The sequence below is a fragment of the Homarus americanus genome, unplaced genomic scaffold, assembly GCF_018991925.1.
Source record: "Homarus americanus isolate GMGI-L3 unplaced genomic scaffold, GMGI_Hamer_2.0 scaffold32583, whole genome shotgun sequence".
In the NCBI taxonomy this organism is placed as follows: domain Eukaryota; kingdom Metazoa; phylum Arthropoda; class Malacostraca; order Decapoda; family Nephropidae; genus Homarus; species Homarus americanus.
Genome location: NW_024713129.1, coordinates 14,401,482 through 14,414,583, shown reverse-complemented (window position 1 = coordinate 14,414,583; position 13,102 = coordinate 14,401,482). Strand labels below are relative to the sequence as shown.

At 36.5% G+C, this 13,102-nt stretch overlaps 1 protein-coding gene across 2 annotated transcripts; it reads left to right on the top strand.

Moving 5' to 3' along the window:
* The first annotated feature begins 2,742 nt into the window (after window positions 1-2,742).
* On the top strand, window positions 2,743-11,970 carry LOC121868048 (tRNA-splicing endonuclease subunit Sen54-like). 2 transcript variants are annotated; one of them, XM_042368317.1, is made up of 8 exons: window positions 2,749-2,867; window positions 3,727-3,885; window positions 4,196-4,343; window positions 4,885-5,047; window positions 5,877-6,913; window positions 7,152-7,299; window positions 7,659-7,836; window positions 8,479-11,970. In XM_042368317.1, exons 1-8 carry the CDS (start codon window positions 2,845-2,847, stop codon window positions 8,633-8,635), a joined length of 2,013 nt encoding a protein of 670 aa, XP_042224251.1. In that variant the 5' UTR covers window positions 2,749-2,844; the 3' UTR covers window positions 8,636-11,970. The 2 variants fall into 2 exon arrangements, with proteins under 2 accessions (XP_042224256.1, XP_042224251.1); XM_042368322.1 differs by lacking the exon at window positions 3,727-3,885 and having other exon boundaries at window positions 2,743-2,867.
* Window positions 11,971-13,102: the final 1,132 nt, after the last annotated feature.

The following is a 13,102-nucleotide window of genomic DNA, read 5'->3' as shown; positions in this document are numbered from 1 at the left end:
ATTTAAAGGAGCACTAACTCGATGCTGTAACATTATCTGGCAGGTTACTCCATAACTGTAGCTACAACCTGTACCCATAAAGGAGTTAACTGTTGCAGTGCAATTTCTTGAAAACTGTAAATCAAAAATTCTTAGAAGTAAATTCCTATTGACCATTGGAAAACAAGCAGAAATTTCTGCAGAATAGAAAAATTTATTTTCAAGAACTTAGGGAAACAACAATGATCACAATTGTTTAGTACATGTGTTAGTGAGTACTGTAATACAAATTAAATTATTGCTGTACTGTAGTGTCACTCCTTGTGTTGGGCCAACAGGTGTCACAGTTGTTGACCATCTTGTGATATGCTGTGCTGCTGGAGCTCACCGGAGCACTGCTCTGGCACCTCTGTTTTGATCAATCGATCTATATCACCGACGCCTTGTTCTCTCCCGGGAACTCCCCAACGGGGTGGCCATGGCAGAAATGTCTCCTGGCCATTTTATCCTTGCACACCTCACTTGCTCTCTCAAGCACTCTTCCTCCCCTTCCTGCTCTCTCCAACAAACTCTCTAACTCTTTTCTCCCAGGTGGCAATTGGTCTACCCCTCCCAACATTCCCCTCTCTCTCTTGCTCTCATAAACTTTTTTTGTCAGTCTGTCTTCATGCATCCTCGGCACATGTCCATACCACCTTAGTGTATTCCTCTTCATCCACTACACCACACTTCACACATGAAGTTATAGTAAGCTCTATATGTTGTTACTATAAATCTATATCAATCAAGCAACCAACTTTATTTTGCATTAATAATACATGTACAAAACCGAATATATCCTCATATAATTAATCTCTCCTTCAGATCAGCTTACATTTTATGACATCAATATTGTAGAAAAACTTTTAAAACAGGTTTACTTCTAAACACTTCAAAACAGCACTTCCTCGCATAAGAGCTATACATATGTGACCAATATCGAAAGGATAAGCACATTAGACTACTACAGTACTTGATCAAATATATATAATATATATATATATATATGATTTATGCATCAATAGATACGGTTTAGGAAATGAAAATTATTTTGACGGCTTCGGTACCTTAAAAATTGGCACTGCAACAATGGTGCTGTGTACTGTTACCCTCAAATATATCACAACATCGAGATCGTTTTCATTAACAGTATCCAAGGTGTTAACAACAGTTGTGATGAAGGTTATATACTAGGTGTAATCTTACAATTTGTAATGATAAAAAACATTTAAGGACAGAACCAGACAATGTGATGTAGTCGTGGCCAGAATTAGGCTAGGATACAGACACATCTGGCAAGTTAGTAACGCTGTACCCATACCGGAACACTCAGCATGTAAACTTTGTGATAAACCTTTAAAGCATACACTTGAACACTATATTATTGAATGTGACACTGTCAATGACTTCAGGCCACCTGACTTACTGTATCTTGAACTATGTAATTACTTCATTGAATCAGGTGTGCTTGAGGACATTCTTGCTGTTTATCCCAAATTTGCTAGCCCACACTGATTAGTCTTCAATTAGAATATGACTCCAATGTATGTGATCCACTGACCTATATATGCTGCTGGTGAATGTGATGTATTTCCTTCTTTATGTACGAACCTCTGTCCTGTATGGCAGTGAACAGTGGCATTACCCACATGAATCTGACCTATATATAGTGTCAATGAATATGATGCATTCTTTGTGTACGAACCTCTGTCCTGTATGGCAGTGGAAAGTGACATTACCCACATGAATCTGACTGACGTATATGTATGTATGTGTGCGTGTGTGCATGTATATGTACGTGTACATGTATATGTGTATGTATATGTGTGTGTGTGTGTGTTTACATATATGTACAGTATATGTACTGTCAATGAATATGATGCAACTCTTTGTGTACGAACCTCTGTCCTGCATGGCAGTGAACAGTGACATTATCCATATGAACCTCACCTATATACATTTATAGTTGTTAATGAATATGATGTATTTCTTTGTGTGTGAACCTCTGTCCTGCGTGGCAGTGAGAAGTGATACCACCCTCAGTGTCAAGACCTGACTGAATTACTCACAATAGGCAAACTGTACTACAAGCTCTGCCAATAAATTTGTTAAACTAAAAAACTAAAAAGGAGCTCGTGCAGATTTTTTTCAAGGATTTGGGATACGAATCTACTGTCACCTGTCTGAAGAAAAAAATACTGGTGTTCATGGTCAAGAAATTTGTCTAGCAAAATTAAATTCAGTGTCAAACATTTCAAAATAAAAATTGAAAAATACAATGCAGGTGAACCTACAGAAATAGAAGAGTTTAATTTTCTTTTTAAATTACCTTTTGGTCAAATCTGCTTTGTTTATTATTGTCTGTGCGTATAAATGTCTGAATAGTTTTTGTATACTGTATCTACATGTATATTAAATCAGTGAATTTGTGGCGAAAATTGTAAAAAAAAAAACCAAAAATAAGCGACCAACATAATGTTTTAGTCCGTTGTCAACAAGACGCAGATGTTTATTGTTCTGAAATTACCACGACCATCATCTAATGTACAATTATTTTTGTTCTTATAACCAACAACCAAATATTGTCTTCACTACACTGAAACTAATGATACTATGAATAATTTTGTTTTTTTATATCCCGATATATATGGTTAGTGTTACCTAAAAGAAAATCCTTTTTTATTCGTGGTAAACTTAACAACATTAACATCTGAGATAGTTTTGTGTGGAGCCTCGAGTGTTGCTGTGGTGGTGTGTCTCTTGTGTGGTACTGTGGTGGTGTGTCTCTTCTGTGGTTCTGTGGTACTGTGTTCATATTTAGCCGCTATGGACTCTTCCCTATTTACAAGGTGAGGTGATTTTGACAGCCACTGTAATAAATGTTAGTAGGAAGCCTAAGGTAACCCATGATAGTGCTGGGCTGAGGGTGTGTGTGTGTATCTTACGGTTAGTGTGTATGTTATCTTATGTAGGTACTGTAGGTCATGTAGTGAGAACAAAACTGTGTAACTATTCTACAAACTTCGGTAAACTATTTAGGTATTAAAAAATGCACTATGGAACAAACACTTGAACCATTAACTAGGAACCTTTAGTCTAAGAGAGGGGCACCCATTAACTAATGACTGTATACAAAGGAGAGGATTTTCAATTTGGTTTGACTGTTTACCTCAATACAAACATGATGACAATACGCGTTAACCCCCAGAAAAAATATAGGTCGATATTGGTGGATGTGAACTTGACGAGGAAAATTAGGGACTGTACTGGGTAAAATTACAGTTTCGGTCATCCTCGTATTTAGATATCCAATCGAATCTAACCTAATGTAACCTCACCAATCTAACCTAACCGGGAACCCCTAAAATGTGCTGGATGACCTAAACAATAATACTATCCCATATATAGTGTTTGTGCATCATTTTGGCAGACAGTTTGGATTGGATTTGTTTGTAATCATGTCTACAACTGCGCTATCGCTGAAAAATGTCAAATTATCCTGGCGGGAGTTATTTACCCTAAATCGAGAACCAGTGTTGTAGTGTAATACTTCAGATGTCAGACCCATGGGGGAGGAGCCACTTTAGGGAAATTTCTGTCAATAAAATAAGATAAATAAATAAATAGATACAAATAACAGTTAGCACCATGTGTGTGCCTTAACTATATAATATTTGAAAATAAGAAAAATAAAAAAATCCATTCCAGTGGTGAGGAGTTGCTTAATGCTCGGGGTCGTGACCAGACATTACCTGTGGTGGGGGAGAAGCTGACGGAGGCCAGCGGGTCGTGGCTAGAGAAGCAACAGGTTGAGGCTCGAATTGAAGAGCATCGTAGGTTACTGGCTGAACCCAAGTTTGTCAGAAGGTAACACTTAGTTCATGTGTTTCCCTCGACTGACATTAACACAGACACTCCTGGCATGATCCTGTACATTTTTTTTTTTCATGCAAGTTTACTTAATATGTAGAAGATAGAGACTTTTTAGTCATAAGTACAGTAGTAGTAGGCTTCCAGAGTATTAAATACTGCATGCTTTGATAAAACTGTTTGTTGCCATATACTGTACTGTATTTGTCTGAAATAAAAAGATAACTTGATTGCTTATAAAATAAATATAACTTGAAATTTGTGGAAAATGATCAGAAGTTGACATGACAATTGTGTAACATGACAGAGACCAGCTGGCCACAGGAGAGTGGTTGAAGGAGTCAGGCATGGTGCGAGTTCTTCACGAGACTGGCAAATTTTGGCAATACATGGGAGCAGAAACTGATATAGGCAAGTGCCTCTACCCTGAAGAGGCCTTGTACCTCATAGACACAGTAAGTTATTGGCTAAGAGTTTGTGTTACTGACTGTATAGTTCACTACTGTAATATGAAAGAGCATTGTGGTTATGTTCACTTCTCGGTGGGTGGACAGGAGGAAGTTGTGATGACTGTTAACCAGACTAAGCTGCTGTTTACTGTGTGGTGCCACTTAAAGCTGCCCTGTTTATCACTGTTTTATTATTACATTGCTGAGTAATACGGAACATTGTTCGTACAAGCAGGCTTCAATTTATGCAAATCCAAAGTTGTAAAAAAAAAAATAGGTTTTGATGTACATAAGATGCTGTGTTACTGACATAGACATCTTAGGGCTTCCCATAATGGATCTAATCAATTTATGAAGGCAATTAAGCTAAAAATAAATACATGTACTGTACAGTAGTGTTCCCAGGAATGGAACCTTTTGCAGAACCCTGGACCCTTTTCACTTCGTAGAACATGCAAGGAAAATAATTATTTATCTCTGAAAATACTAGTTGAGCATTGCAGACAATGATAAGTACAGCAGAGTGATATGAATTTTTATTTACCAGGGAGAATTGGAAGTGTCTTATGGGGATGTAGCACTGAGCCTCCAACAAGCCCAGACAGTGATGCTGCAGGATGCTCATCATGTGGACCAGTACCTTGTATATGCACACCTCTCCAGAACTGGCTGCAAGGTGGTTCGTCATCAAACACACCTTGTGTATACACGTACGTACTTTATGTTAATGTACCTAATGTTTCTTTAACTATTTGTCTTATAACTTTTCCTAAATTAAACTAAATGACTACAAATAGAAGTGACCATGACTGGGGAAGGAGATTGATGACATGTGTATGATCCTTCCAGTGTGTTTGTTACTCATGATCAGGGTTATCAAGTCCAGTACTATTCTTGCTGGTAGACTGTTACATAGCTCTACCATCCTCTACATGAATAAGTACTCCATAATTGCTATTTATTCTATGTGACAATTTAGTGAGAGTAAAGCTGTGACCTTTTGAGTGTTTTTTTAGCTTGACATCTCTCAAAAAAATTATCTGGGTTTCTGTGTTCCATCTCTTTCAGGGATTTGAGTGTTGATGAGTTCCCCTGTCATGTCGTGTCTGAAGGCTCACAGTATACTTAAATAATTGAGACTATTTAGTTCAGGAATAATTAGTTACTTTGTGTTACACTTTTTCTGGTAAGGTTATGTCCAGATGGGAACATACAAGGTCATTTATAAAGTTGAAGGAGCATTCTCTTGTCTTTATATTCAAAAGTACAATTTATGATTCCAACCTTGTTCACAAGATGATACCCTCAAACATTTTTAGTTATTCTTACTTTTCTTGCCTTTGTCAAACCACAGTCTCCTTCCAATCTTCTTTTACTACCTGTTCACTTTCCAAACAACTCATAACCATATTCCAGATCCATATACAGTAATCAAAATTTTTTACCATATTTCGCCAACCTGACGTAATATTTCTAAATACGTGACACGTCCGAGTTTCACCTTACAAGTTTCAGGATAATATTTTGTTTTTATTTCAGGCTATGAAACACAGATTGGGATTGATCGACATCAAGTCAGCAAGAAAGGAGTGAAATTGAAGTTAAAAGGCAAGAACAAGTCAAATGAGGCTCAGAGAAATAAAGGGAAGATTAATACCAAAAATGAGGCCTTGGATGAAGTGATGAAGGAGTTTTATGATATACTAGGACCTTCTACAGGGTCTTCCTCCACCCCACATGCCACTGATACAAAGAAAGAAAACTCTAACAAGGCAAAAGGTGATTCTAAGACCGTGAAAGAACACATACCTGAAGAAGAATTCACTCCATATGAAAAGAAACGCAGGGAGTTACTGGACATGTTGCCGACCATGCAGGGTGAAAAAATTATGTCAGTTTCTGTGGAACCTAAGCAATTTCTTCCCAAAAACAGCATTCCAATCAAACCGATTTATCAGATTTCATTAGAAGCTTTGAATTATTACAGCCTGTATGATACCACTCCCCAGAATGTGTATAACAGGCGTGAAAAGTATGACAACTGGAACAGAAAAGGTGAACCGTGGTGTAAGGAAGGTAATAAGAAATATCAGGACAATAGAGCTCATTGGACTGGTGCTTGTGAATCAGACTGTACAGATTGGCGAAAAGAAAATGCGCAGTTTAGTGTACAGTGGAATAAAGGCTGTGAAAGAGACCGTGAGAAGAGAAGGTATCGCGTTAGGTGGGATAATAACAGAGATGTCAAGAGAAGACAATATAATAGAGATGGTTGGATGTATGGTAGAGAACAGAGGGGGGAGGACAACCTAGGGTGGAGAGAACAACATTGGCGGCATCATGATGACAGATGTGCACAACCCTCCCACTTTAACAGACAAGCGCTTGATGATGAGCATCGTCGTGATTATGACGATAACGAACACGAGAGGATCTTGAACCAACACACAAATGAAAGAGGTTTGGATGGACCTGAAGAAGGTACCATAGACTACACCAAGAAACCTGAATGGAAAACAAGAAGGCGAAGATGGCAAAGGAAAGACGTGCCCTTCTATCCAAGCTGTATTGTGAGGGTAGGTCGAGTTTATGTTCAGTAACACGTTGAGAAGAAAAAATCTTTTTATCAGTATTAATGGTTGTTAATGTGTTGATGTTAGTCAAATGTTCAAGTTGGAAGTACAGTAATGTATTTGTATATTAATTTATTTACATGTAACAACACTAGATTCTTGTTGTGTTTGGACTAGGATTGAGTGTACACCAAATGTTATTTGTTATTTTTATGCTATTAATTTTGTTAATCTCTCGCAGTTAAACAGGAAGGTTAATTCATGGAAAGAGTATAAAAGGATTGTGAAGGAGATGTCTGCAGACAAACTGTTGGCTGATGGTCCAGGCCAAACACTCTGGCGGGGACCCACCACTCCACTCATCAGGCCCGCCATGGCCACCTCTATACGTAATATTCACTCACATGTGTTTACCTGTACATTTTATAATTTTTCCAGTTCCACAATGTCACCTTTCTTTTATTTCCCTGAACACTGTTTACTGTACTCTTACAATAACTGGATTTATGCATTCTCTTCCTTTCCTGTATCCACTTTGCTCTTCCTGTAATATATGTTTGTTTACATGTACCATTTCTCTCCATTTTACCTTGACGATGCACCACCGAGAGTTTGTGTATAAATGGAGCTTCAGTATTTTGCTCAGTAATAGTCATAATCATGTCTATCGGTTACTATTTTAATACTTGCTGTATAATTGTATATAATCTATATTTAGTATAGTTCTCCTTCTTGTGTATATTGACAGAATCAGTATTGTCTGGGTGTAGTATGAAGAATGAGAGTATTGCCAGCAGCAGCATGTTTAACAAAGAGAAGCTGCCCCAAGACATGCATCTAACAATCCACTATGATGTTTACCTCGCTACGGTGCCGTACAAGAAGACCGACCCCGGCCTACCCAGCAAGAGGATCACAGTCATGAGGTGTGTAGCGCACTCAGATTTTTTTTTTTTTTTTTTTATACAAATATGGCAGGGAATTTGAAAGTGCTAAGCAGCCTCATTGGTCATAGTGTGTGTGTGTGATAGTAATAATTTATGGTTTATTAACAAATACAGTAGCCATAAGCTGAAAATTTACAAATAACACAAATGGTGCATGTATAATGTAATATATAATAATGAGGAAGGAGAGGGTCATTTAATGAGGAATTTTGGCACAATTACAGTGTGTGTGGTTTTGTTCCACTAGGGGTTAAGGGCATTGGTGGCAATTGGGAGGTAAACTAAACGTAAGGTATAAATGCCGGCCACTAATAGGTCATGATCCCATGACTTTAGTGAATTACTTTACTCAAGCTGCCAGGTTGTAAGTTTGGTCTTATTCTGTGAGAGGCTTTCAGGATTAATCTTTCATTTCAAAAGGTAAACAGTAGTAATGTTTTTTATTTATGTTTTGTATATAAGTGTCTTCTGTTTCTCATTTTAATCTCAACATGGTGTTACCCCAACTACTGTGAAGAAGTAAGTCAACTTTACAATATAAATTTAATGTCTCTTGCTTGTCAACACTCTTCTAGCCGGTTTAGTGTCACATTCTAATACATTTATATATAATTTATTCAGGGACAGAAATATGCCAACACCTGGGCAGATTTTAGAGGTAAGCACAAGATTCCACGATGATGTGCCTATAGTGGGAGCAGTGGTGGTTAATGGGGAGGTCCGGCTCTACACGTTAACATCTCTGACACTGCCACAGCCCATTGACTCTCTGAGATGAAACCAACTTAGTAGTATTAAGTATTCCATGTAAATTATGTACATTATTTATGAAGGAAGAATTATTTTTATATGTTGCTGTGTGAAACTCTTTTTGTCATGTAAATTACTTCTGTGTTTTGTATCAGATGTGTGAAACTAATGCCACTTGCTTGCACTAAGAAGTAAGAAAGTACAAAAAAAGAGGTTTATTGCCAAGTGAGCTTATAAGTAGAAAGATAAGGAGTAACAAAACAAAGACTATGTGCGAGAAGAATCACTTGTGCCATTATAAGTATAGCATTGATGAACAAAACCAGGAGATTACATTCTATACAATTTTTAATGCGGAAAAGAAAAAGTAAATTATATTAAGTAGTGGATAAACTTTTATTATATAATGTATATAGGTAGTTGTTATTGATGCATGATCTGTAAATTGGAGGAAGTGAAGTGAAAAGGTCATAGTACTTTACTGAGGGTAATATATTTGTATACTGTTTTAGTTGATACAAGTTACCCTTTTCTTTGTTGGGTGATGTAAACAGTGGAGTACAATACACTGTTGCTGGATAGTGGTACTGTACTGTACAGTACTTTTAGAACAAAATTAATTAATATTTACACAATAGGATTGAGTTCTGTATTATTTATTTATCTTTATTCAGGTTATATTTAATATAAAAAGGAAAAAGAAAGTACAGAATTATGATGAGGTTGCTGCCTATGTTTATTGAAAACATTTAAATTTTTTATGCAGCATTTTAAATGTAAAAATAATATATTTCTGAAAATTGTGCTGGTATGTTATATGATGATATACCTGTACTGTACCAGGATGGCACTCCAGAGTGTTCTGATGGCGTCACCAATGTTAGGATTAGTTAATTTTTTTTATTTAGTTTTGTTCATAAGGAATGGCTTTACCATGTGTGAGAAGTAACCCCAGGATTAACAGAGGGATCATATTAATATAATGCTATGGTGTGATTTTCTTCACCCATATATTGATATTTATAAAAGATTAATAAAACCTTGTAAGTTCAGTATCACAGCCGGTGGATGAGAGTTATGCTGTAGGAATCTTATGAGTTAAACCTGTTAACAAATGCATAGTAATTGGACGAATTGGAACAGTAATATACAGTACTTCAGTAACTTTGTTATTGGTATTCAATGAAATATGGTGTGTGCATGCATGAGGTGTGTATTTGTATGTTACTGTACAATATTTGATGTGGGAAGAAATATGAAGTGTTGGTTGTGGTTTTACTTATTAGCATACAGTAGTTCAAACTATACTGTAAAATACCTACTATTAAATCGGGAATTTCAACAGCTGGCTACAATTAAGTGGTATAAAAAATGCAGGAGATGGGAGCTTGTGCTGATGTTTTATTACAGGTCAAGGATCCTTTACCCATAATTATGAAAAGCAAAAAGATCCATAAGCAGAATGTTTCTTTGAATGGACCTGTCTGTGTGTGAGGATGAAGGTATATAATCCTGGGTATGTTGGATGAAAGGGCAAAGATATTCGAATATGATTATTTCACATACAGTGTTTTAATAAACTCTTGTGTCAATAGTAAGGTTTGTGAGATGTCGTACAGCTGTACGTGTAAGAACTGTACTACAGTATACTGTACTGTACATCTTTTCACCACTGTACTATGCAATGTTGTGTGATCACATGATGGGCCTAAGTCAAACCCTGTGTATATTAAACTACATCAAAGACCACAGAGAAGCTCATAACAGATACAATAAGTTGTATTAGTGCTGTGTAGATAAATGCAGGTCAAGTCTGCAGAACAGTTGGTAGGGACAGTCAGGTGCTGCTGTCTCCACACATCTTAACATGTCACCCACATATGTACAGTATATGCTCATACTAATCACTGCCAAATTTTTAGTTACAATAATATAAGATGCCTAAACAGTATGATGTTTAGTGTTTAAATGTCACAAAGTACATTATCTAAACCAGCATTAACCATGTGTGGCAAAAAGTGGTTGTGTTCGTGGCTTAGAGAACATTATCAACACATACAGTATTGAAGATTAACTAAATATAATCATGTTCACTGTAAATATATCTTGGATACAATATGTGGGAAGCGGTGGTGTAAGCAGAAAAACTGCATTGTTCAGATTTGAGGTCTGGTTCAGAATTTTCTACTGTATAGGTTAGTTTATTGTGTTCTGTGCAAGCCGAGGTCCAAAAACTGAAAATATCTGAAAATCAAACTGAAATAAAGTCCAAGGTATTTGGGTAAAGGATTCCTGCCAAGTGGCTGGAGGGAGAATAGTTATTATAAAGGGCAGGACCAGTGAAGAGAGATTGGATTTGCTGTGACAGTGTGAAGAGGAAAAATAAAGGGAGAGAATTGTAGAGAAAACCAGAGAATGGATGAAAGAAGAGTGAAAATGTGTTGTGTTGAGTCAGTAATGAAGTGCTTTGATGAATTTGTAAGAAAGGCTGCACATAATTCAAAGCACATAGACTTTTAAAACTCATATTTCATTGCCAGAATACAGGTACAGTAGTCATTATCTCTGATTTGCATACGGTATCACAGTTTTGATTTATCGCAATTTGCTTTCCACGACTAAGATTAAAAGACCCACCAATGTTTCACTAAGAAGACATTGTATCCAGAAATAAAAAAATATTTCATTTGATAAGTCAGGTTAGACATTAAATGATGCGAGTAGAGAAGAAACAACAGTTGATGCACGGCCGTGACAGGGAGAACATGTACATGCTTACCTGGATGCCATTTTTAATATAGGAGAGAGACTTGTTATGACAATTTAGCTTGATGCGATGCAGGAGTTGTCAGAGAGAATCCTCTTGATAATAAGGACTTCCTGTTTGCATGTTTTTAAGTTGACAGACATTTATTTATACCATATGTCTTTGTATTATTTTGTATACATTGCCTTACAAATTTGCCTTTTATAAAGTTGAAAAGGAGAGATGGTATGGCTAAGTCTTTTTAAGGATAAACAAAATTTATACAGCTCTTGATATGTATTAATTTGTTCACTGTACATTGAGGTCAAGGAATTACTTGAGAAAGATGGAGGACTGTATACCATTGTGGCTGATCAGTTAAGATGGAGCCTAGCAGCCAGTCCCCTTGTGGCATTGGTTGGTCGTGCCTTTATCTGTCCCTCCATTTGTTATCTTAAATTTTCCATACCACATTATCTGTCGTGTACACAAACAGTTAACTTTATTCATCCAAAGACAACTATGGTACCTGTAGTTTGGTTAATATTATTATTGTGTGTTGATGTACTTTTGTCACGTCTTTTTCAGTGACATTAATAAACTGTTATCATCATTGAGATATTTGTTTCATTAACATGAGACAATTTGGCTGTGAAGAAGTGATAGAAAATTGTGAGCCTAAATCATCCTTCGGAATACAGTATTATTCTTGGGGCCATTCATCATACTGGGACCATTATTGTGGCCATTCATCATACTGGGACCATTCTTGGGGCCATTCATCATACTGGGACCATTATTGTGGCCATTCATCATACTGGGACCATTCTTGGGGCCATTCATCATACTGGGGCCATTTATCATACTGGGACCATTCTTGGGGCCATTCATCATACTGGGACCATTCTTGGGGCCATTCATCATACTGGGACCATTCTTGGGGCCATTCATCATACCGGGACCATTCATCATACTGGGACCATTATTGTGGGGCTATTACAATACAGTGCAGTAAGACACGTATATAGTTATAAGTACAGTAACATAACAATGGTACAGTACATTATATATACACATTTCAGAAACTTGGGTAAGATGAAGGTGAAAGCAGTCATGTAAAAGGCTAGTGATTGAGTGTTACAAAACACCTTCAAGTAAGCCACCATTTTGAGGCTGAAGGGAAAGAGCAGAACATATGATACTGTGTCTCCTTCAGAGGACTTCAGCAACCCATTGGTACACTTATGCAGCTATTAAAGTTTGAATTTCGGAAAGCCTTTTGTTTAACAGGCGTCATTACATACTACAAACATGATTTATATAACCATCTATTATCTATGTTTGTTACACAATTCATATTTAAATTCAAATAAAATTATCTTAAAAAATGACTCTGCCATCATTACTGTCCTGAGATAGATGGTGAAAGTCTGTTGTTACATATACTTCTAATGTACTTTGACATTACTTAACATGTTGTCCTGTACTAACACTGGACAATAAAAGTTATACAAAATAGATAACAACCGCCCGAATGACCATTAAGCTGATAATTGACGAAATAGTCAATATCAGTCTTTATAATCATTCATATTTGCCGCTGGACTCATGAACATTCAACTTACTCAAATTATACTGAACATATATATATATTCCCCTAATTTTATTTTTATTCAATCACAAATTGTATACTAAAAATAATATAATATTTTTTATACTGTAATAATTGTCAATATTTTTGTTGTAACT

Coding starts and splice junctions, on each gene's coding strand:
- LOC121868048 (XM_042368317.1), top strand. CDS start 2,845: ATGGACTCTTCCCTATTTACAAG. Junction 3,886..4,195: donor GAACCCAAGTTTGTCAGAAG/GTAACACTTAGT, acceptor GTAACATGACAG/AGACCAGCTGGCCACAGGAG. Junction 7,837..8,478: donor AAGAGGATCACAGTCATGAG/GTGTGTAGCGCA, acceptor TAATTTATTCAG/GGACAGAAATATGCCAACAC.